This window comes from Sciurus vulgaris (assembly GCF_902686455.1).
Source record: "Sciurus vulgaris genome assembly, chromosome: 1".
NCBI lineage: Eukaryota > Metazoa > Chordata > Mammalia > Rodentia > Sciuridae > Sciurus > Sciurus vulgaris.
The window spans coordinates 180,833,648-180,859,461 of NC_136461.1; the positions used below are offsets into that span (position 1 = coordinate 180,833,648).

General features: G+C 36.8%; 1 protein-coding gene across 4 annotated transcripts in view; it reads right to left on the bottom strand.

The window, feature by feature from the left end:
* Positions 1-25,814, bottom strand: part of ANGPT1 (angiopoietin 1) — a 236,861-nt gene that overhangs the window by 77,077 nt on the left and 133,970 nt on the right. For all 4 annotated transcript variants that reach the window (XM_079105265.1, XM_079105263.1, XM_079105264.1 and 1 more), the window contains 2 exons: positions 20,902-21,057; positions 10,048-10,169 (listed from right to left, as the gene is read on the bottom strand). In XM_079105265.1, the coding sequence (XP_078961391.1) occupies positions 10,048-10,169; positions 20,902-21,057 (278 nt within the window). The remainder of the gene's footprint in view (positions 1-10,047; positions 10,170-20,901; positions 21,058-25,814) is intronic.

Here is a 25,814-nt window from a genome sequence, read left to right on the forward strand (position 1 = left end):
AAATGATATCCACAAAGCTGTCACCTTAGAAGAGATAATCAAGTCATGTGAAGAAGGGATCGTCTCGGAAACAAGAAGCTGCTCTGCAGCAGGGATATCTCACAGGATTTGGAAACCCAGGTTATATAATGACAACCACAAGCACATTGGAAACATGTCACATGACAGGCACATTGTTTCCCAAATGGCAGGTCCTACCAGGTAATTTTATCTTCTAGTAATTTTCCCATTTTCTTTCTTTCTTTGAAACTCTTTAACAACTCTTAAATTCTTATCATTCTCTGACTTTATTCATTAATATTTCATGTTAATGATAATTTTCTAGACTTCTTCAGGGAGACTTCTGGCTTCTTGACCCTTCTGTTTCCTTTGAGGATTTTCATCGCACTATTTCTTCTTTTCATGCCTGGTTTCCAAACCACTCTTCTCTCCTCTTTGATTCTTCTCATCCATGGTTATTATCTACTTTGGAAGTCAGCCCTTCCTCTTCACTGCTTCCAAAATGGTTTGCATCCAAATCTTACTTGCCAGAAAATGTCTGTATACTATCTCTAGTTATCATCACATGTTTGTAATATACCATTATAGTTGTGTAGCATTTAAAAAAAAAAAAACTTATATCCTTTGATTCTTAGAGTAATAGAGTGATACAGACCAAGTAAATCTTATAAGCTCTAGTATATAGGTAATAATCTAAATATCCCCAAATCATGCAGATATTAAGTGTTAGAACCAGGGTAAAAACACTATGTCTTCTAACTTGTTAGACTAGAAATCTTCCCATGACCCAGCCCACTGCTATGAAAATAAGCACTAAGCACTAACTACATAGAGTCCTCTCTCTCTCTCTCTCTCTCTCTCTCTCTCTCTCTCTCTCTTTCTCGTATTGGATATCAAACCAAGAGGGGCTGTACACTGAGCTACACTCCCACTCCTTTTTCTTCATTCTTTAATTTTGAAACATGTTCTCACTAAGTCACCCAGGCTGGCTTCAAATTTGTCATCCCTTCTGCCTCAGGCTCCTGAGTATCTGAGACTGTAGTCATGTGCACCATGCCTGTCTACATCTCATCTCTTTCACTTAATATAATGTAATATGTCCACCCGTTGTGTTCTAACAGAAACCAAAGGCGCCACCTTGACATTGCCTTCACATTTGCTTCTCTCCATCTGGTTATTTTGGAAACTTGTCTTTTACAATATTTGAACTTTCCTATCTTTCCCACATACAAAAATCAAAATTTCTTTGTTAAGTCAGTTTCAAAAATCTGAACTTAGATTTTCATAAATAATGCGCTACCTTAACATTCTGCCATTATTAAATTTAATTTCCTTATCTGATGTACTGATCATGTTCCATTTTGACCCTGAAGGTTTTCGCTGATTCTTTATCATTTCTCCTAATGGTGAGTTGGGTGATGCTACCTCAGCTAGGCACACAAACCTCTAGATATAGAGTTGATCTTAAAGACACATTACAGCTCCACTATCCTAAAATTAGGTATTCTAAAATTAGCCTGTCATCTTGGCTGATGATTGCCTTCAATAACAAGATGAACTTAGGCTTAAATACATAATGCAAAACTAGATACTTGCTCCAAACTCTAGTGGACTATTTCCTATAGTACATTCAGTCTATCTCATTAAGCAAAACAAGAATTCCATTGTGAAGATTTTGGGTAGCCTACATTAAATAAACAGTTTTTATTAAGATGCATCTTTTAGGATTAGTGTTCCACAGAACAACAATTTATGAAGCTGTGCACTAAATCTATACAAATTGAGTTAGAAATCCAAAAAGAGAGTTTCTCACAGGATTTTCAGTACTTCCTGTTTCTCATCTTTCTGGAAACACTTTGAGAAGAGACATGCATAGGATTTTGGCACTTAACTTCTAGTTTGAGGCAGAGGTGCACTTTAATGAAGAATAAAATAAACAAAATAATCTAGCCGTGAACTTCAGTAAAAGGTTCTAAATGAATGTACAAAGTCTTATTTGACATTTTTTGGTTGATTTCTCCTGCCCCATTCTATATCGCCTGTTTTCTACAACTTATCTTATTGGAAATATTTTAAATCATTGGACACATCTTGAAACTTTCACAGAAAAAGTGTTCCCTTTCAAATTGTTTCCCACAATAGAGCTCTTAACATAGCAGCCAATGAATTCATGGGGTGAGAGTTGCCTAAGCTGTGTGTGTAAATATAGCCCTTCCAATAAGGATGAAGATGTTAAAATACAGAAACCTGCTCATTTTTTCCTGCTTGAATTTATTTACAAATTTTTCAGCTTTTCATTATTTTAAAAATGTATAGTGTCTATATGTGATGCAAATATGGACTTATAAAGGGTGATTTTTTTTTCCAGGTTAAATTTATACTTTAAGTTTCTAAGTTGAATAGTACATTTTCTTTCAAAAATCTGAAGTCACATTTGTTCAGTAGCAGAAGCATAGATGCTAGAAGGAAACATTAGCAAATAAATTTTAAGGTTTTGGGTAAATAAGAATAAGTTAAATATGTTGTAAAAGTCAGAAATCGAGAAGAAAAGAGACTGGTAATTTCATGACATAAACACTTCCATTAAGACATAACTTGGACAATAAATGACTTATTTGACAAAATAATTGCAACTTACAAGACAAATTTAAATATTCATTTAAGAGCTCATGTTAGTTAATAAAGCAAAGTTAAATAATAGAAAAACGAGAAACATGCAACTAGGCTAGACACAGAAGAAATGCAAATGCTTAATAAACATGAAAAGATGCAGGTAGCCAAGTTTTTGGAAATTAGAAAACCTATGCACATTTGGGGAGAACATGAAGTTCTCAGATAATTTGTTGATATTTTCAAAAACTTTAAATAATTGGACTGTGAATTCTAATTCTGGAAAATTGTCTATTAATATAAAATATAACAAATTATCAATTATAGTATATCTCCAAAAATGGGTTGCTTTAAAAAAATGAGATAAATCTGCATATAGTTGTATGTGTACAATATTCATAAGTTGTGAAATAAATAGTAGAAATAAATTCAGCATTTAAAAGAATATTTAAAGTCTATATGCATACATATACTGCATATAAATATGTACATGTTTGCAACTGTGTATGGGTGTGCATTTGTGTAAACACACAGGGAAATATAAACACTCAATACACACATGTACATATTGGTATATTCTAAGAAAAGTCTGGAAGAATAAATACCAAACTGCTAATTTATTAAGGAAGATACTTGGCAAAGGGGGATGGTGATTTTCATGTAGAATTAATGAGACTTTAACCTGCAATTGGGAGTACGTGTATATCACTTAATGTTTACATTAAATTTGACTTACTTTTTAAATATTTATCAGAGAATTGTGGTAAACAGTCAGGAGTCTAACATGAACTAGGCAGATGCTGTCCAGAAGTTAAAAAGTTGAGCTAAATTAGGAACTTCAGAGTATGGATTGATAACCTTAGATGCCATGCCAGCAGGCTTTTGGAAGTGCAGAATAATGCTGTAAATGCTATTTGATTTACAAGAAATTAATGGACTTATAATATTTTATGTAAAAATGTGATTTGTATTTTCCACTAAAAGTATTTTTTGTTAACTCTGTGTGTGTGTGTGTGTGTGTGTGTGTGTGTGTGTGCAGCTAAATGGCATTAATTAGGATAGAGCTACTAGGGCATTGCTCAGTGCATTATTCATTTGCCATTCAACAAACACTTAAAGCTATAGATGTTATGCGAGAACTGTGTCCAAGAGCAGAAAAACTATGTTTTATTAATTGAAAGGTCATAGCCTAGTAGTATAGATACTGATAAACACATGCACAGACAGAAGCACATATGTTATAACGTCATAAGAGAAGTAAACTAGGGGGAAACACCAGTATGGTGCTATCACATAAATTGTAATGACTTTATCTACCTGGAAGTCACAGGAGGGTTCTCAGAGGGAATGACATTTGCCCCAAGTTTTCAAGAATGAACAGGAGTTTGTGAGTTAGATAGTGGGTATCAGCCACGCCAGGCAAGGCAAACAGCAGCTCTGTCTGAGATAGCATCTGTTTAGCAGGACACTGACAAACTAACATGATTCAACACTACTGTGCCTGCAGGCACTATTTTTAGTGCTTTGCAGACTGTCACTCAATTAATCTTCCCATCACTGCCACACAGTGTTATTATCATCATCCCTTTATTATAAATTAGTAAATCAAATCATGAAGAGTCTCGGTTGACTTGCCCAAAGTCACACACTCATGTCTGATGGTTACAGCAGGGACAGAGGGAAAGTGGAACCCAGATGGTCTGGCCTCCCAACTCATGCTCTGAGCTATTCGGCCATACCTTCCAAAAATTAAGACTAGCTAAAGTAACAGTGGGAAATTATCATTATAGCCATCAAAGACTGTGCCCTGTGCTAAAAAACTTGAACCTTCAATTAGTTACAGGGAATCATTAGGGGGTTGGAAGGACCTTAAAAGAGAGCAGCAGTCTGACTTGCATTTTAGAAAGACTTTGGCAGTGACTGAATAGTAGGTTTGACTGGCACAAGGCTTGAGGCACAGACAATTGCTAATGGCCAAGACAAGAGCTAATGGGAGTTTGACTAAGACTTAGTCAATGGGAATGGACAGGACAGGATGGGTTGAAAAAAATATTTAAGAGGGGGAATCGATGACATCCACAGTGATTAGTGAATTGCAGGGTATCAGGGAAAGGGAAGAATTCAGATGACCCTTCAATTTCCAATTTGATCAGAATTCTATTTTTACACTAAGATTCTGAAATACTTGAAATTTATAAAAGAAAGAAGGTGCTATATGCCACTAATTGCATTACTTAGAAAATTGAGGGCTGGGTTTGTAGCTCAGTGGTAGAGAGCTTGCCAAGTACAGGTTCGATCCTTGGTACCACATGAAAGTAAATAAAATAAAAGTATTGTGCCCATCTATAACTAAAAATACTTAAAAAAAAAAAAGAAAATTGAAAGGAAAAGAGACAATGTTCTCTTCAATCGACCTATGCATCTTCTATTTACAAGGAACAAAAAAGTTTTAAAATTATGCATTTTAAAAGACACTTTTCCTCTATCCCTGTTATACACAGTGAATATATCTCAACCTAGTTCAATGGCTAGATGTTAGCAAGGTATTATTTTAGTATTTTGCAAAGAACTTCTCAAATGGAGGAGAGCTTTATTTTAAAAGGCAGTGATGTAATTTTTCATTTCTTTAGGCATAGTAACAATGAAAGCACCTCTACTTTATTATGCCATTTCAGTAATTTGTAATGCATACTTTGGTATATTGAAATTGACAAACTTCAATCACTTACAATTAATTAATTTAATAATTTCCCATAACTCCAATTGGAAGATAGATGAGGCTTGTCAAAAAAAGTTCAGTGAATTTCCAATGTAAAATAAATAGTTTATATTTCCTATGCCAATATTAGAAGGACTAAATAATGACGTGGACAGTGGCAGGCCAAAAACAACTGGCCTACCACTTTCTTCAGTTTTATATTTGTTTGTGTTAAGAGAGTAACTTGACAACCACATCAATTATACTTTAGGCTGCATTATGTTGGAAAATATTTTTATAATAATTAATGTGTAAAATTGTCGTGGACTTAAACCTTCATTTTGCCACACACCAGCTCTTTGGTCCAAGGGCAAGTTATTTGATCTTGGTGAACTTCAGTTTTTAATGTGTAAAATGAAAATAATAAAACATGCTTTGTAGGATTGGTTAGAGGCTTACCAATAATGCATGGAAAGCACCTGGCCCAGACATTTACATTATAATAAAGAGGCAGGCAGCAGCTAGTATTGCTTGAAGTAAGTTGGAATTGCCACCATATGTATAATTCGCTTCACTCTGCAATTTCCCTCATCTTCACCTGCGTGTTAAATATAGTTACAAAGAAAACCCATATGTTTCATTTTTATGTAGGAGTGCTTATTTCCCTTCTTGTGTACCTTGTTGCAACAAAAAGATTTCTTCGGGTAATATTATTTTGCCTGGCTGTGGCAAAGGTTGGTTGGGATCGTGTATAGAATGTGTGTGTGCCTTAAAACATAGCCCCGTGGCCCATCCATTAGACTAAAAGATCCAGTCTCCTATTTGGTTCTGTTGAAGGAAATTGCATTATGATGTCTTTCCCTGTACTCCTTTCTTTTCCATTGTTTTTGAACAGAAGCAGTGGAAAAATTGGAGGAGTTTAATAAAAGTTGACAATTAGGCATACCAACTTTGTGCTCTTACCCTCTTATGAGAAAGGTAAATATTAATGTTTTCCATTTACTTGGGTTCTTGGTTGTGTAATTTCAATTATATAACTGAGTTATATGTACTTCCAAATGTTTTTTCCTTGAGGTAAGAAGCAAAACCACATTTTGTGACTAGTGTCGCATCCAACAAAAGAAAAACAATGTTTCCTAAAGAGAGTAAACTGGAAGATTCTCAGAACCACCCCCATTAGATTGGTAAGAAAACAAACAGTAGAATAAGTATTGCTAATCCCATTCTTGCTTTGTGTTTTTGGCTATCTAGGGGGTAAAAAAGTGAATCTAATGAGGCCAAAAATCCGTTTTCAATCCTACAAGCCAGGCATTTAATTTGTCAGGATGTAAATCAGCAGGAACTCTCAGCATGCTTGTGTAGTGTAATCCTATCCATAAAATATTTCTCCTTGTTCTGCCAAAGAGATGGTGACACTGCTAAGGGCCAACTCACCGCCTTGGCTGAGAAGGCCCCATCATGCTCAAAGCTAGTAAGTCACACACCCAGATACAGCCCCTAACATTCCTTGGGGAGGAAGAAAAGCTTAATTTAGATAATCCCTTCTGCAAAGTGTATTAGCTGATCCAAACCAGACCTGGCTAACTAAAGGCAAGTTGTTCCTACTTTTCAGAGATGCCTCAGTGTAGAAATAGTTTCTTCTTAAATTTGGAGAACTAAGATTCATGTACAGAACAGGTAGGGAAGCTCAAAAAACTTTTTTAAAAAATAAAAACTGCTTTATGTTTGACGTTAGCCTTCTCTCCACTTGAATGGAAGGAACACTTTACTGCTCTACAAAGTGGTTGGCACAACTCCTTTTATTCCATTGTAAATATAAAAATAAATGGTAACAATAAACAAAATAGGGAAATAGGCTACATACCACAAATGGATATTTTTCATTTCTACAAAGAAAAACACTTTTTAAAAAGTGGTTCAGAGAAAAATGTGCCTGGCTTAAGAACAGATGTTCCACTAGCTGTTCCTTCCACAGAAGGACAGAAAGATAACTTTAGAGATACAAGCAAGGTCAAGAGGTACAACACAGTACCCAAATATACCCCCCAAAATACTCCCAAAGCCACATGTAAGATAACGTCATATTTGAGGAGTTCAGAGTCAAAAAAGAATTTGAGTGTGGAGAGAAATATTAGACATGTCTTATATTGAAATTAAAACCTAGATACCTGAACTCTTTGTGCAATGCATATTTTATTGGAAAAAGAAACTGACATAATCTTGAAAAATTATCATGAATAATAAATGATAGAGTTTGCATGTAAAAGGAAATGAGTTTTCAATAGAAATTAGAATTTAATTAGGGGAAAAAAGTCTTCAACAGAAAGCATGTGTGTGTTTGGAGTCAGGAATCAGAATCCTCTGAGAGGTTATTGCACAAGGAGAAGGTCTTGAACTTGACCAGAGGGAACTCTTTTGAGAGCTCATCCTGACTCACTTTTACTGAAGGAACAGAAAGAACAACTTTTAATCAATTTGCCTTTAAAAAATATAAAGTTTCCTAATGAAAATCCCATAATAGGAAATGATACCAGATGTTAGCTCAGAAATCATATTGGGAAGGCAAAATATTCAAGAAGGTAGAAGTGATTTTTTAAAAGAAAAATAATAATAAAAAAGAATGAATGTGGGACAGAAAAGAAAAGAGAAAGAAAAGGACAGAGAGAACTTAGTATAACCAATACCTAAGGATAGCATTTGTTTTTATAGTTAAGGATCAGACCTTTCAAGGTTACTCATTGAATTTATGGGATCTTGTCAGCTAAAGTGCCAAACACAGACCAAGAGATAATGCACATATCAGTAGGGGAAGCATTGACGGATGTGAGATCTTGCTGGCAACTTTTTAAGACATAAATCATATGTGGCGATTTACCTACTGAGAGATGGGTTAAAACCACCCTAGGTTATACCTATAAAAGAAAATATCATGTAGTGATTAAGAATGATATGAGAAGACATTTTGTTGGTATTAAAAATATACCTATCTCCAAAGAAAGCAGGCTGAAAAGATGTGTACAGTATACACAACCTTTTGTGAAAAATATATTTATATTTGCTATTCAGAAAAATATTCATCTCTGTGTGGTGGAACTATGGCTTTTAATTTTCCTTTATGTATTTTCTCCTTTTGCTACAACAATGTATGTTATTTTTATAATCCCCAAAACAAATAATGACTCAAAAAGTAAAATTTCCATCGTTCTGCTTATTCAAGATCCCTGGAAAAAGTTTTCCCAACATATTTTGAAGTATCTAAATGTACATGGGTTTATTTTAGCAACAAGAGTAAAGTACAGGTTGGGGACCCTAAATCAAGGGATGGCTGAAGTAAAGTAGACTTGTCATATGCATGCATAGAACTGGTTATGTGAGACTATAGTAGGATAAGTGGTGTTTTTCAACAGGATTTCAATTCCAGAACATTTCATCAGACAGCCAGTTCAGGGTCAAGTCCTGTCAAGTTTATTTATAGTTATTCAGTTTACCCCATAACACTGTACAAGAATAAATAAATATATAACTTAGAAACACGAGTCATAGCACGAGTGACCCCTTTCTGATTCTAAACCTACAGATGGGTTTATTTTTTTCATGCAGAAGTTTAATTATAATTGTTGGCATTAAGGTCTACTTTTAGCATGAAGTAGGGAAATCCTTTTAGGTTGTAGATAACCTGTAGCCATATGTGAAAGTGGAAAGAGGAGGATTATAGTGAAGAACCCCAGATTACATTCCAGGTCGGCCATAGGCAAGCTCTGTGACTTTGGACAGATCACTTCCTCTGAGTCTGTTCCCTCACCCGTGAAATAAGAGGAGAAACAGCAGACCTCTTAGGTGCCTCCCTGATTTGTGGAATATGGCAGAAGCTCTGGTTCCACCAACACAAAGTTATTTCACTAATTTCTACCAGTACAAAGTTCTTTAATGCGCTATAATGAAAAAAGACTGAAACTTGTCTTCTAGTCGTCCAAATAAAAGGAAATGCAATTAAATACAAGATACTTAGCTTACAAAAGTTAGTGCTTTGATTGATTTGTCTGTTACCAATTGTTAACGACTTTAAAATAAGATAGTTTGAGCTGTCCCAGCTGTCAAGGGTTCCAAGTCCCATTTCTCTTACCTAAGATGCTTTATAATTTACAAAACAAATTGGGGATAACATCTATAAAACTAACAAACATTTATTATGTCCAAGACAATGGTTTTAAATGGGAAAAAAAAACCCTCACGATTACATTTACTGGTAAATAATTTTCTAGAAAAATATGAATTTTTCCTCCCTCTAACAGGAGATCTCTGAATTTGACAATCTTCTTAATTTGCAAAAGTTTAAGAGTGGGTTGAATGATAATTCAAGAGGCTCTATTCTTTTCTCTATGGTTATAAACCTTGATACTGTTGCAAAATGACAATATTTTGTGTCTTAGAATTTCATAATACAATCAAGTAACTATTGTAGAAATTTTTGTAGATTTGAACAACCAAACATTAGAGAAATTTATGCTAAATGTTATAAAAAGCAAGTATCTCAAAACTGTAAATATCTAAACATTGATCATATTGTTGACATATTTACTCCACTTGTCCCAAACCTTCTGTGCTTTTCATATTTAAAATTAATTTGGTTTTATATTTCTTTTCCCTAGAACTACTTCAATCAATTTTTTTGAGTTGGCAGAGAGGTGGAGGATATCGAAGTACATACATACATATTTTTGGAAAGAAATAGTCCTCACCTGTTTTTTTCATGAATCTTTAGAATTTCATTTGTCTGTTGAAGAAGTTGCTTCTCTAATTTGTATGTTGATAACGAATTCTCCAACAGTTGAATTTCAAGTCGAGAGGTCTGATTTAGTACCTTAAAAGAAAAACATTTCAAACTTCAATCACAAAGTAAACAACAGAAAACAATTGAGTTTTTTCTTAAATAGTATTTCTTCAAGAATAATTAATCCTACGGTATACATTCTATCAGCTATTGCTTTGTATGTTTCTCATACACTCTTTCGGTCTGGAATTGAATTTGAATTTGCAGTTGAGTGAGGACATTGAGTTGTTCAATCCGTTTTCAGATTTCAATTTTTGTGTCCTGAAACCATGGTAAAGGCTACTCTAAAATAGAGCTGCTTTCTATATTTTATCTCCAACTCTTGCAAGCACAAAGTGGGTATTAGCACTAGGTTTTGGACATTGTGGATAATTTAGAATAACTAATAGGCATGTAAAGCAGACCTTCATAGACTTACCACCTTACAAAAACCTAATAGAGATATGTGACAACCTTGATGCATTTTAGACAGATTCATGATCACAGACTTATTGAACACCCATCATGGTAGGTCATGCCAAGCCTCCAAGATGTCATGCGGCTTTCCAGATGTGGCTGCCAGTTAAAAGAGGAATTGTCATTGTCACTTTATGGGTGAGGAAACTGAGGTTCAGAGAGAGGCCCAAATTCACTCAAGAACCAAGGGAAGAGCGGAGGTTCAAACCAAAAGTCTGACTTGATTTATTGCTCTACACAGAAAACTAAGAAGAGGGAGAGTCAAACCATTTGCAGCCTTAATTTTAGGAGATTAGTATTAAAGGGACTCAGATTGTACTAGAGAGAGATTGTCTTTATCCTTTCCACTCTGCTACATTGGTGGATCTTCCAGAATCTCTATGGGCGCAACTATTTTATTTTATTTTATTTTTATTGTAAACAAATGGGATATACATGTTGTTTCTCTGTTTGTACATGGAGTAAAGGCATACCATTTGTGTAATCATAAATTTACATAGGGTAATGTTGTTTGATTCATTCTGTTATTTTTTCCCTTCCCCCCACCCCTCCCACCCCTCTTTTCCCTCTATACAGTCCTTCCTTCCTCCATTCTTGCCCCCCTCCCTAACCCTAACCCTAACCCTAACCCCTCCCACCCCCATTATGTGTCATCATCTGCTTATCAGTGAGATCATTCGACCTTTGGTTTTTTGAGACTGGCTTATCTCACTTAGCATGATATTCTCCAATTTCATCCATTTGCCTGCAAATGCCATAATTTTATCATTCTTTATGGCTCAGTAATATTCCATTGTGTATATATATATACACAATGTGATATATATATCACAGTTTCTTTATCCATTCATCAATTGAAGGACATCCAGGTTGGTTCCACAATCTGGCTATTGTGAATTGAGCAGTAATGAAAATTGATGTGGCTGTATCTCTGTAGTATGCTGATTTTAAGTCCTTTGGGAATAGGCTGAGGAGTGGGATAGCTGGGTCAAATGGTGGTTCTATTTCAAGCTTTCTGAGGAATCTCCACACTGCTTTCCAGAGTGGCTGCACTAATTTGCAACCCCATCAGCAATGTATGAGTGTACCTTTTTCCCCACATCCTCGCCAACACCTATTGTTGCTTGTGTTCTTGATAATCACCATTCTAATTGGGGTGAGATGGAATCTTAGTGTAGTTTTGATTTGCATTTCTCTTATTACTAGAGATGTTGAACATTTTTTTATATATCTGTTGATTGCTTGTAAGTCTTCTTTTGTGAAGTGTCTGTTCATTTCCTTAGCTCATTTGTTGATTGAATTATTTGTATTCTTGGTGTAGAGTATTTTGAGTTCTTTATATATTCTGGAAATTAGTGCTCTATCTGAAGTATGAGTGGCAAAGATTTTCTCCCACTCTGTAGGCTCTCTCTTGACATTACTGATAGTTTCCTTTGCTGAGAGAAAGCTTTTTAGTTTGAATCTATCCTAGTTGTTGATTCTTGCTTTTATTTCTTATGCTGTGGGAGTCATATTAACTCCTTTTTGAATCACGAAGACCCAAGCTGCCAGTCAGATGTTAACATGACATGAATCTGTGAGCCACAGACCCAAACCTTTCATACTCCTGGTAAAGAACACACGGCAGTCCCAGCAGATGTCTTCAAACTGTGTCACTGTTCTGCTCCTGCTTCCATCTCCACCCGCCCCTCCCTTTCTTCCTTACCAGAGGTATAAAGAGAAAGGAAGAAGGAAAATTAGTTTCAAAATCTCCCTACATAATTTAAAAACTTTTATATCCATCACAATTTCCTTGAATCTACTTGTTAAAAGGGACTGTGAAAACTTTTGCAAGATCAGTACCAATTTTTAAAGAGGAAATTTCTGAAGAGGAAACCTTTAGAATGCTCCTTTCCATAATGTGGGATTATGTCAGATGCTCATGGAAAGTCTTTTCGCATCTACTGTGCTTGGGCTGTAGGATGTTGCAAAGGAGAGGGTGCATCTCTGCAGGTGGACAAGTAGGATCTAAGTTGAGGAGAGAGAGGCAACTCTAAAAGCAATGGAAATAAGTACAGAAAAAACAAACTGGGCAGTCTATATAATTAATGTTCTAATGCACCATTTAAAAAACTCAAAATATATGCAAAACCCACATTGAAAAGAATATCATTTTTAAATAAAGACAGGCTCTCACCCTGCACATACATGATTCAGTCTCCCTTGGTCCCATTGGCCTTACTCTACTTCTAAACCTGCAAGGCATGGGGTGATGGGATGGAGTTGGGGAGAGCGTTGGGCAGAGAATAGTGAGATGAGACACTTGTACTTTAAAAAGTTCAAATTGTTATGATTCATTTGTATATTGCCATTTTTAATATGGTTCTGAAAGCCAATCTTAACATTATTACTAATAATCAAGTTTGTGGAGTATTTTAGAATTTTTTTTTTTATAATTTTATACTCTGCATCATTTCATTTCAGGAAAAACAAGGTAGAAGATAATTGAGTTAGGACCCACTCAGGAAAAAAACGGTAGAGAATATAAAGATTAAGGATATACGAGATGTAACCGTCAATTAATGAACACAATTTCATCCAGTTAAGCTTTTTGTTTCTTTGTTTATGGAATGACAGTTTATGAAATAGTGAAATACGGAGTGAAACCCTCAGTATCTTTTGGTGAAGAGTGCTTGGCACAGAAAAGACTCTCAGGACTTGTTCATGAATGAAAGGTACACTGTGTCACTGAGTCAGCTCAAACAAAAGCCGTTCTCTATTTTATTCATTGCTTTCTCTGATCACACTTCCTGACATTCTCAAACATCAAAATGTTTTATTTTACAAAGGACAGTTCTTCACTTTCAGTGAGAACAGAATGGAACCATCTGAAATGGACACGGAAGCAGCCCGTATCTGACTCCGGAGACCACTACAACTCCTAATCTGTCTTCCTGCTTCTTTGCCTACTTAAAGTTCATTTCCACAGAGCGGTTGGAGAACACTTTTTAATAAAAACATGCCTCAGATCAAGTCGTCTCCTGTGTTCAATATGCCAGTGGCTTCGCTCTGCTATTAGTTACATTCTGAAGTCCTCAGCCTGGCCTGGGCTTTGGATCTGCTTACCTCCCACATCTCACTTGCTGCCACTCTCCTCCTTGTTTATCATGCTCCAGCCCACAGCCTTCTTCCTGCCACCTCAACCTGCCAAATTCATCGCCCCTGCAGGGCCTTTGCACTTGCCTGGAATTCTCACACCCATCTATCTCTTCATCATTCAAGTGTTCTTCGCCATGCTCTGTAAAGTAACTCCCCAACTCCCTTGGTTCATCAGGTCACTGTGTTTTATTTCCTTATGGAATCATCACTATCACAAATAATTCTGCTCATTTGCTGCAGTTTTTCTTTCTTTCTTTTTTTTTTTTTTTAGTATCAGGGATTGAACCTAGGGGTGCTTAACCACTGACCACTGAGCCACATCCCCAAACTTTTTAAAATTTTTAAATTTATTTTGAAACAAGGTATCCCTAAGTTGTTTAGGCCTCACTAAGTTGCTGAGGCTGGCCTTGAACTTGCAATTCTCCTACCTCAGCCTCCAGAGCCAGTGGGATTGCAGGTGTGCGCCATCACGCCTGGTCTCCCTTAATATTTTTTAAGGATGTCTCCAGTCTTTAAATTAACATTGCCACTGAAAGAAAGGTAGAGATTGAGGGAGAATACAGAGCATGAAAGGAAGTCGTCTTTGAACAGCACAATAACTTTGAAATTGACCTCACTTATAGGCTCTTATTTGCTTTTAATTATTTTTTTCAAACAAAAATGTAACATAAAGTACGATGGTTGGCAGTTAGATTTTCCCAGAAGAGTGAAAGCTGACAAATGTAGAGGGAATCAAGGGCTATAAAATCACCATTTGCCAAATTGATGAAGTGGCTGTTTGGTCATGATGGTCAATGCCAGGAAGAACCATACTACAAGGTTATTTGGTAATTTCCATAGGGAAAGTGAACCACCAGGATAGAGTGACAGGGAGGCTACCTGCTAACCAAGTTCATACACTGCATCAGGGAGGGTGCAGCAGGCTGGCTTTCCTGCCTCCCGATGAGAGGCAAGCAGAGGTGAGCCGTAATTCCACACAGTACCCTATTTCAGGGCTCAACTGAACCTAATCACCCTTTTAGATATGGTAACTTCCAGCCTAAAGAAACTACAGAGAATGGAAGAATAAATAAAGGACGAGATAAATAAATGTTCAGATCAATTTAGAATACGAGACAAATGCCCAAATGATCACCCTAGTTTCTTTAAACAATGTGAATCTCAAGGAAAATAAAGTAGAAGACCACCCCAAATTAAATGGTACTCTTAAGCCTTGAAAAACCAAACAATTACAAAATTTTGGGTGGAACCATTGAGAAAATAAGAATATGGAAATTAGATAATCTTATTAAATTATTATTAGTATTAGTTAAGACATAACAATACAAAATTCATACCAGATAATAATTATGTATTTTATATTTGCATAACATGTAATGTTTATAATATAATAATAACCTCATTATATTTGAATGTAAACAATATTTATAACAATACAATTTTATACTATATTAAAAATATTAGTACAAATAATACAATAACCTCATTTGGTTATGGAGTTTAGTAAATAATACTCATATTACAGATGCAGAAATCGTGGGGTGAAGTAACTTGCTCAACACAGCTAACACAGAACCAGAGTCAGAAGGGAACTCTGATAGTCAATTTCCAGAGTCTAAATTCTCTCCCATAGACTCATGTGACTATAAACAAGAATCTTCCCTCTGGCTAAGAAAGGTGCCTTCCTTAGTGATAAAAACTTTTATCAATCCCAGCAGCTTGAGAGGCTAAGGCAGGAGGATCCTGGGTTCAAAGCCAGCCTCAGCAAGTTAGTGAGGCCCTAAGCAACTCAGCAAGACCCTGTCTTTAAATAAAATACAAAAAAAGGGCTGGGGATGTAGCTCAGTGGTTAAGTGCCCCTGGATTCAACCCCTGGTACCAAAACAAACAAAACTTTTATCAAAATGTTTTCTTTCAAATCACCATAAGGTCTTCTGCTTTTGCAGTCAATAGCATCAGATTTCTTTTTCTAGGTACAAACTAAATTAGCACCAAGAGGCAAGAAGTGTTCAAATTTCTCATGCTCCTCAGAATAGAAAAAATATAGTCATACAATTTCTTTGTCAGTCAGAACATTGCAGTAGGCTGCTTCTCTTCCGTCATATTCTGACAAATCAGCTATTTGTGCATATATATTTTACCATCAACACACAATGCTTCTCATATTATCTGTGGACTTGGGTTCATTGTGTTAAAATCCAGAGACATTAAGGGATTAACATTAGTTATTATTTAACAAGCACTTAATGAAAGCCTCGTATGTATCAGGTTCTGCTCTAAATCCTAATGACAGGGCAGTGGGCAAGGACAAGATAGACAAAATCCCAGTTCTCTCAGAGTTTATTATCCTTTTTTAGGAATTGGTTAGATTTTTCTGTACAGGGCCAAAAAGTAAATATTTTAGCCTTAGCAAGCATTATGGTCTCTCCTATGTATATTCAAGTCTGTTGTTTTACCAAGAAAGTAGCCATAGGCAACATATAAATAGATGAGTGTTGCTGGGTTCAATAAAACTTTATTTAGAAAAAGAAATAACCAGCCAAATAAGAATTGAGCCTTAGCTTACTGAGCCTTCTCCTAGTGGCTTATCAAACACTTTTCCCGACATTGTAAGAAAATTAATTAGTAGGGCATTTTCTTTGGATAACCACCTATCTAACTTATTTTTTCCACCATTGTGTTTAGCTAAGAATTCATTTAACTAATTCCCTTATCAGATTAAAGGTTTAACTTGGAGAGCTGCCCTTTGAGAGTAGACATGAGACCAGATCTGTTTTTGCCTAGAGAGTCATGCTTGCTCAACAAACTGTTTATGAACTGCCTCAAATTTCTAATTGTGGTCCAACGACAGGTATGATAATTTGTGACTTCTGAGAAGCAGACGATAAAATGGTATTAGACATTCAGGAAATTTATTAAGGAAAATACCCATGAGGGAAAATTGGGAATCGGACAAAGGAGGCTGGGAGACCTTCAAGCTGGGATGCAGGTCTAACCACAGTGAAAAACAGAGGAAAGGGAGGAAGGTCGGGTGGAAGTCACAGCCCTTAGGGCAGCTGTGAGAAAGTTCAGCAAGGGCAATGTCATGTGTCAGCAGAGTCCTACAGCTCCCAGGAGCAGAACTAAGTATCCCTGCCACAGTGACTCATTGCCTGGAAGTGGCCACTGGGAATTGTGGTCTCTGTACCAGCACAGTGATGGATTTGAGAGCACAGCAGCTGGGGCCACTGGTCAATGACACCCAGCACCATAGAGAATGGAAATGTGCATTTTTATGGCTGTGAAGAAAAGCTTCACAGCCAACCAATTTGATAAAAAGTTAAGAAATGATTTAAATATGTTTTGCCACACTAACTCCAACTCACTGAAATTAAAGACTGCTTTTCCCGCTGTTGTATTCTATGTAAGACCTATGAAAATTATCTGGCATCAAGGAACTAATCAAACTATGTTTGCAAATCTGATTCAATTCCATTTCTAACACTGCAGTTACCATATAAATTACTGGAGGTGGGAGGAAACTTGTGGGCATGTCTAAGGAACTTTCCTATCGTTAACACAGCTGGGGAGTGGCAAGGACAGCACAGGGTCCTGGGGCTACATGTGATGATGTCCCTAGCACATGGCAGAATGGTACCAGTGGGTGGAACCATCATTGTCATCAGCAGGGCAGCAGCAGCATCTTTGTCATTCATAGGAGGTATTCAAGGATGCTATTAGGTCTGTGTTATCTTTTTCTTTATCAGATTTCCATCATACCCTCTTCTTGGACCCATATGCTATACAATCACCTTAAAGAAAGAATGGAACCACAGGAGAGAGTCAGCACTGAGAGAGAGCTGTCATGACAGATGGACAGACTTCAAATTCTTCTCTAAATGTCACAGTTCTTTCATCTGAGGCAAGTTACTTCACATCTCTGTGTTTTGGTTTCCATGTCTTTAAAGAAGGGAGGATGCGTTATTCAGTTTTCATCACTGTGATCAAACTACCTGACAAGAAAGACTTAGAGAAAAAAAGATTTATTTTGGCTCAGGGTTTCAGCGGTTCCATCCGTGGATGGCCTATTGGCAAATGACAAGTCAGAAACATCACGGTGGAAGTGTGTGGGGAAGGGTGTGGCAGAGAAAAGATGCTGGGCTCGTGACAGCCAGGGAACAGAGATAGACTGAAAAGGGCCAGAGACAGATACAGTCCCTAAGGCCATGGCCCCAGTGACCTAGTTCCTCCAGTCATGCCCCACCTGCCTCTCATTTTCACCACCTCCCAGTAAGTCCATTAAAATTATCAATCTATCAAATGGATTATTCCATGAATGAGGTCACAGCCCTCATAAATTATCTTTTCACCTCTGAACATTGTTGCATTGTCTGACACATGAGCTTTCGAGGGACATTCCAGACCTAACCCTTAATAGATGGCAATATGAGCTACCTCATAAAGAGGTACTATTATTTTTTAAAATAGTGAACATATGAAAAATCACTTAAAACAGAGACAAGTGCAGATTGTTAGAGGTGAATTTTAATGGGAGTTGTTTGGCTGAGAGTTTCCCCCAAATGAAATGGGCCTGAGGAAGAAGTGAGAAATAGAATTATATGACAGGAAGGAACATAAATAATTCCTGAAACTAGTCCCTTCATATTGCACACTTGAAAAGAGTGTTGTGAAGGAGAAGAGATATTGATATAAACTGATAACAGAATAAGTACAGCATTAAGCCAGACTAAGGAGGAAGGAAAGGTTTAGTGTTGGTTTTTCATTCTCATCACCATGCCAGCAGGGTTACTTAGATCACAATGCTTATCAAACACAGAATCCTTAAAATGCAATGTAGCAAAACCATAGCTGTACCACCTTTGGTTAAGTTGCAAATCTAGAAGGTCAGTTGAGGACTAGAAAGAAAAAGTTACTTATCTTTATAACATCATCATGTGAGAGCCAGGTCCCTAAAATTTATTGCAAAGCCACTGCCATGAGTTCTTGAGATAACTGAGAACCTGAAGTCTGTCTGAGGAAAAACAACACTTACCAAGCCAGGTTAGGGAAACACAGGAGCAAAATCAAGAGAGGTTACCTGATTAGCACAGGAGGATTTTTGGTCTGTAAGTGCTTGTTATAAATGAATACAAGTTATTGAAGTTAAAGAGAAATTCAGGATTCCTTTTGTAAACTTGGCCCTACTTCAGGAATCCAATGGTTAGATCTCGCAGCAGAAGCAGAACATGTCCTAATGCAATTATTCTAATACATGTGACATCGGTATAGAGTTAGATGGAAAAGGGCTACAACATCTCAATTACAAATAGCTTGAACAACGAGAAGGGCATTAAAATGAAGATGAAAGGAATACACAGGTTTCTCTTCTTAAATTAGGACAAAGTTTGATCAATTGTCTCATTGTTATTTCTGATGAATTTTGTAATTTTTAAGATTTTCAGAATTTGGCTATCTTAAAATCATTCTTGCTCTATCTAATAAACTTTGATTGGCTTTTAATGATGAATTTTAACTGCTCCATATAAGGAGTGTTAGTTATTTTTTCTTAGAATTTTCTGTACTGTTTTCTTTAAAGTCCATATCTCCTGCTCGTAGACACAGAACATGCTGATATCTTTTAAAACCTTATGTAGCACACATCTTTATAGGTGGGAGATGAAAATGCTAGCAATAGGCTCCCCCTCTCCCACAACTCCAGCTTTTAAGTGGGAGGAGAATAAACAACAATTCAAATGTGGGGGATGGAAAAAAATAAGCCAAACTCTATCTTGTGTGTCGCAGAGTTATAACAGAAATATATATAAAATCCAGTGTGCAATCAAGTAAGGGGATATTGCATATTTCTGGTTTTGAACATATGAAAATGTTTTGTAGGAGATATCATTTTTTAAAATAAAAATAACAGAAAAATATGATCACATTATTTTACATCACAAGTTGTCATAGTGTATAGGTCACCATACTTGCTTAGTGTGACAATAAATGATTAAGTCACATAAGTTTTTATTCCAATGTGGTTTTTCTTTCTCCCATTTTCCTATATTTAGCTGACGACACTGTACAGCAAAAATACTTTCTGAAGCCTATATGACTTATTTATCTAATGCAATGGACATTTAAGTTCTTATTTGATTAATTATTAATACCAATAGGGATAGATTAGGGATGGGAACATGAGAATCTGAGTCCTAAATTCTATTCACTTGTTGTATCAGTGTGAGAAATCACTCAAACTTGCTGACTTGCCTGCTCTAAATGGTTTAAACAAGTATCCTTTGTACATGGACTTGTTTGTGTCATATGATCTCTATCCATACAAATTACCGTGGTTATTTCAACACATGATCTGTGATGCCACTAGCCCAGGTAAAATAAAAAGAAATAAGTTTGCACCTTATTTTTGCATTTATTTCCTTCAGCTTTCATTCAAAAGTCAACTGCATTGCTAGAGAAGCAGCCCCTGAGTTTCAGAATGACAATGAATAGACATTTCCATGGTTCAGAGGCACCAAGAGATTATCTTCTAGGCATCAAATATGTATTTGCCCTTTGCTCTAAGCTGTAAGGTTGGGTTTGTGGCCGTGATAATTAAAAGCATCCTTAGATTTTACTGATTTGTACTCAAATAATTATGTCATTGACCTTGGTGGGAGGATACATCTTTAAATACATACACACTCCTGATCAATTCATTTGAGATTTTCCTTTCAATCCAATGAATGCACAAAACCTCCGCAGATGCCGCTATGGCTAGAGAAGCATTACCAGTGGTAAAATGAGACAGTTCCATAAAGTATATCAGAGGCACTGATTTGTCTGAAATGGTTACTCCATTCAACACATATCATATCACAATTGGTAGCTGCAGTGTTTATTTAAACTTAAACACTGATTAGGTCTTTTACCATCCCTGTTTTTGCAAGCCCACACAAAACTAAATGTACCAATCCTCATTAAGTCAAAAGAAACAGGCATAGCATGTCAAGCAGTCATTGTTGTTCTTACCAATAAACAAAAATGCATATGCTTCCCCAATCTCTGTGCTGAAAAGTGCTCTGTTTATGGAGCAAGCTAAAGGATAGGGAAAAAAAAAGAAAAAAAAAAACAAAAAAAAAACCAAACAAAAACACCCTCTGGATGAGTGTGTGGACTCCAGTCCGGGATGTACCTGGGTCTCAACATCTGTCAGCTTTCTGGTCTGCTCTGCAGTCTGAGACAGGAGGCTGGTTCCTATCTCCAGCATGGTGGCCGTGTGGTTCTGAACTGCATTCTGCTGTATCTGGGCCATCTCCGACTTCATATTTTCCACGATGTAATTCTCAAGCTGTAAGAGATAAAGGACAAAGTATACGAGATTATAAGCAAAGTCTCCCAGTTGGGGCATGTAATATTTACAATGACAAAACAAGACACAGCTGGCAAACTGGCCATCTGGCAGGGATCTTCTGCATCTCTGGGAGCTGGGGAAAAGGAAGCAGAGCACACAGGAATCCAAATGCTAACAAACTCCTAATATACTGATACATATAAATAATAATCACAATCATAATGGAAATGTACACTTGGGCTATGATTTCCTATTGTTGACATTATTGCCTATAATCCTCATAGCAAAGAGTTAAGTTAGGCACAATTGGCCTTATTGTTCTTTTTATTTTATAGCTGAGGAAACAGAATCAGAGAGGGAAAGGGATGAACCCAAGGTCACCCAGCAAGAATGCAGCAGAATTAGCAAATCATTTCAATCTAGATCTTAGTGCTCTGGTCTTCTAATTATACCATGCCGACCACTCCTCTCAGAGAAATTCAGTCTCCCCCTTCCATTTTTGTAATGATAAATAAAATATCATACTACCCTGGGGAAATGAGACAAGGAGAGAGAGGAAAGTAGATGCCCAAAATGTAAGCCTTTAAGGAATATTAAAATATAGGCAAGGATGTATCAAATGAGCTGCAGATCCCTAGAGCTAGCTATAACCACTTTCTGTGCTCCTTTGCAAGCTCAAAAATAGGCACTGAAAGTAGAGCCCATAAAGCAGCATTGCCCTACTTGCCTGGGGTAAAATCAATTCCTTTATGATGCCATCCTAGAGTACACTGAAGTTGTAAAATAAATGGTACCATAGGGACCAAAGGAATGATTAAGTGAATTACTACAAGGGATCTCGTTAGGCACCTGGGAGAATAAAGCTGAGCACATGCATGGCTTGAAAAATGCAGAAGTCTGTATCTCCCTGTCAGTGCACTCTCCCCCAACGCTGCATGGCGACTACATTTTATTACCCAATTACACATATGGGGAAATTGCATCCCAGAGAAGTCAGGTCCAAGGCCACACACCACAAAAACAGCCAGACTTGGACTTGAGTGCTGAAGTCCTTAACTCATACCAACACTCTTAACCACTCGATAGCTCTGCCAAGTCGTGCTTAGCGAGCCGGGTTCCAAATCATTAACAGCTACGTGATTTTTACTGATTTAGTGAACCATAATACATCCACTATTTTATAATCCATAGTAACATTATTATCATGTCATAAATACAGTCTAAATGTAAATTCCCATTCACGAAACTTTGGCAGTTCACTTTCTAACATCATCCCTCGCTTATTTCTATTTATCAAATATGAATCTGCCCCAAACTAACAAAAATGGAAGCTTAGGATGAAATTCATGTTGTTATTAATAAATTCTGAATGTGTTCTTGTTCAGTGTAAGATAACTTGACTTCATCCTCTATTCCCAAATTAGAACTGCGGATGGCGGGGAGAGGAATTCAACATGTAAACGTTTATTATAAAACAAATACAAAATTGATCAGAAGAAATATCTGAAAATTATCTTAACAAAATGGAAGATCTCTAAACCAAATCTTGGCTTTAGTCCAACTGAACAAACATATTTAAACAACATTGGAAGGGTGGAGGACATGAGGGAAGGTCAGAATAGTAAATATCCATCATTTGGATTCCACATCCCATGTTCCCTTTTTCCTGTGACATCCCTTCACATCTTTGAGGGAAATGATTATTTTTTTTCTTTTCCAAACAGATGCTTTGGGTAGAGTTGACCTGCACTCACTTTAGGAGAGGGTACATGTTTGAGTCCAGCAAAACAATATTCTGGTCTTGCTTAGCAAGTGTGGGCTATTCAAGAATGGAAAGATATTGTAAGCAAGGCCATTAAATCTCAGTACTGGCATTTTGTGAAATTAATTTACACAAGAACTTCCTTTTCCTCTGTGGCTAATAAGCTGGTAACCTAGATGCTGACAATGCCCAATTTTGCCACCACCAAACCAAAGCTAGCCTAAGAATAAAGCCAAACCAGAGGAAAGGGGGGTGGTGGGTGATAGAAAGTGACCCAGGTATGTTATAGAGAAGCAGGATATGTTTGGAGCACCTGCATCCAGCCATGTTTTTGGTCAGATACTCCCTTGGACCTTGAGTTGTAAGTTGGGCGATCTAATAATTTGAACCACCAAAGTCCTGTTTTTTCTTCAATAACATTGATTTATGTCTTCAACACTGACAAACCAAAAGAATTTTGACTGCTATATTCAATTGCTGCTTAGCAAAAGAAGCCTCAGGCAGCCAGACATTGGCTGTATGTTCCTTCCTTAACCAGAGAATTTAGGGCTATTGATGAATATGTATATCTTAAAAAATGGTAGACAAGTTTCCATTGAGAAGATGACCCCTGCCATTTACAGCTGACATTTATCAATTGCCTGCTCTGCAGCAGGCATTGAGCTAAGCACTGTCCTTTAACAAATAAAAATGTCTCAATGAATTCAACCTCACACATCCACATGTTACAGCTGTTTTACAGATGAGACAGGCTTAGAAACCACTAAACAACTTGCTCAAGCAGAAGCAGGAACTCAACCTCCAAGTTTAAAACCCATGTTCTTAACAACCGACCTACTTACCCAGCATCACCTAAGTATGTATTTTATTATATAGCTCCTAACTTTCAGTGTTTGCTAAAACTACATGGAGCACATGGGGAGATGTTTAGAATGTGGATGGAGGTACCTACCACATGCCACACATTTTCGAGAGCATATACTAGGAAAGCTTATATTTGAAAAACTTCCCAGTGTAATTTTGATTCAGGCCAAGGACAAATGCTTTTCAAAATGTGGCTCACAGAACAGCTTCCTATAGGACGACTGTGAAATGAGCAGTTTGTGTCAGAATGTAAATTATCAGTGTTGCTAGACACATTTAATTCACCAGATTCAAATATGTGAACAAGACTTTTTTAATGAAGAAAACAATGTTCAATTTATATTCTAGTGCAAACTTCTTATCTTATTCACAAAAGGATGAAAACTTCTTTGAGCAGCACTTATTTGGACCATCAAACTGAATAGTGATACATCAGACTTCCAGCTAAATATGAAATTTCAAAAATTATCATATGACTTTTATGCAGATTTCTCCCGTGAGAAAGAATTCACAGATCAGTGAACTCCAACATATAATCTACTTGACAATCTTACATGGATTTCTTATGCAATCGGTTAGCAGCAGTCAGTTGCCAGAGGTTGACATGTTCTGGGTATAAAAACAATCACCAGTCCCCAGCCTCACAGAGGAGGACACCCTCAGGCATAGGGTGACTGCAGCCAACTTCACTTGCTTTTCAATCCTCATGACCTGTCAGCTGTTGACCATTCGGTACTATCCTGCTTTTCTTTGTAACTATAAAACTTAACATAAGCAAAGGAAAAGAGCTGTTTCATGTGTACATTGATCAAACCACAAAGAACCTCCCAGTTCTGCTGACCCTGTTGTAGAAATAAAGTAGGTCTCCAACCTATCCTAAAATTCTCATTTAAGCTGCCATGAATATAACTCTAGTTAATTATTTTTTAATCAAATGGGGTTGCTTTCTCTAGGAGTAACTGCCTTTTAATGCAAAAGGTAATGGTACACTTAAGTAGCAAGAACCAGATGTAGTTGATTTAAAGGCTGAGCGGGGAGGCAGAAGTCAAATATACAATGTGTGATTAATAAGGAGGGCTGCTTTCATCTTATCTCTAGACATTCTTCTGTAAATGTATAACTGTGAAACCCAACTTGACGCACCATACCAGCCAGGTCCAGGAAAGATTTGTTACAAATTTGATTGTATTCATGTATTCCCTACTGGTTTAAAAAATATGTTTGCCGAAAATGATGGCTACCTTAAACATCTCATAGGTGAATCTTAAGCTTAGACATTGCTGACCACAAGAGCTGAGGAGTTATAAAGTGGGAGGCTTTGAAGCTGAATCATAAAGTTATTTGACAATATTGGTCTGCTCAGTGTCTCATGCCAGAGTTTTATACAGCATTGGCTAAAGACTCAGGAGAGGATGTAGGATGTGGTTTTAAATGAGATGAAATGATGATTTTTTTTAAGAAAGGAAGTAGTATCACCTTTGTGAAGTGACTGGATGCTTGCAAAGAGTTTTCATATATGTTGTCTGACTTGATCCTCTTGCCAGCCCTACAAAGGGAGTACTGAGTCCATTATAGTTCAAGAATCAGAGGTTTTATGTGACTCGAGATCAGACAAAGTTCTCAAGTCCATCTTCTTATGCTCCAGCAGTCTCATGGTGTGGTTCCTACTCTGTTGTTTGGGTTGGTTTACAGTGAGATGGCCGAATAATTGGGTGATCTAATTTGTAGCCAGCCCTTGAGAATTCATCTACTTATTCCTTTGAGAGAAACAGACAATGTCAGAAGGTGATTATCTTCACTCTTCTGCACTACATTGGTGGTCAGGTTGAAGTGAGGTGGATGGCCTAAGCCCAGGCATGTGGAAAGTTCACTTTACAGCACTATTAATACAAGGCCTCCTTTTTTAAAGTCTTCTTAAGAGGACGTTTTTCTTAGCAATATAAGTTTGTATCTTATAAACTATTACAAAATATAACAAAGGGAGTAAGGATGGCTAGATGTGTTCCAGGACTTGCAGATATGTAGTTTGTTGAATCTTTTTAACAATCCAGGCACTGTAAATATTAATCTCCTCATTTCACTAATATGGAAATGGAGGCTCATTGAAGATAAGTCAGTTGTCTAAGAT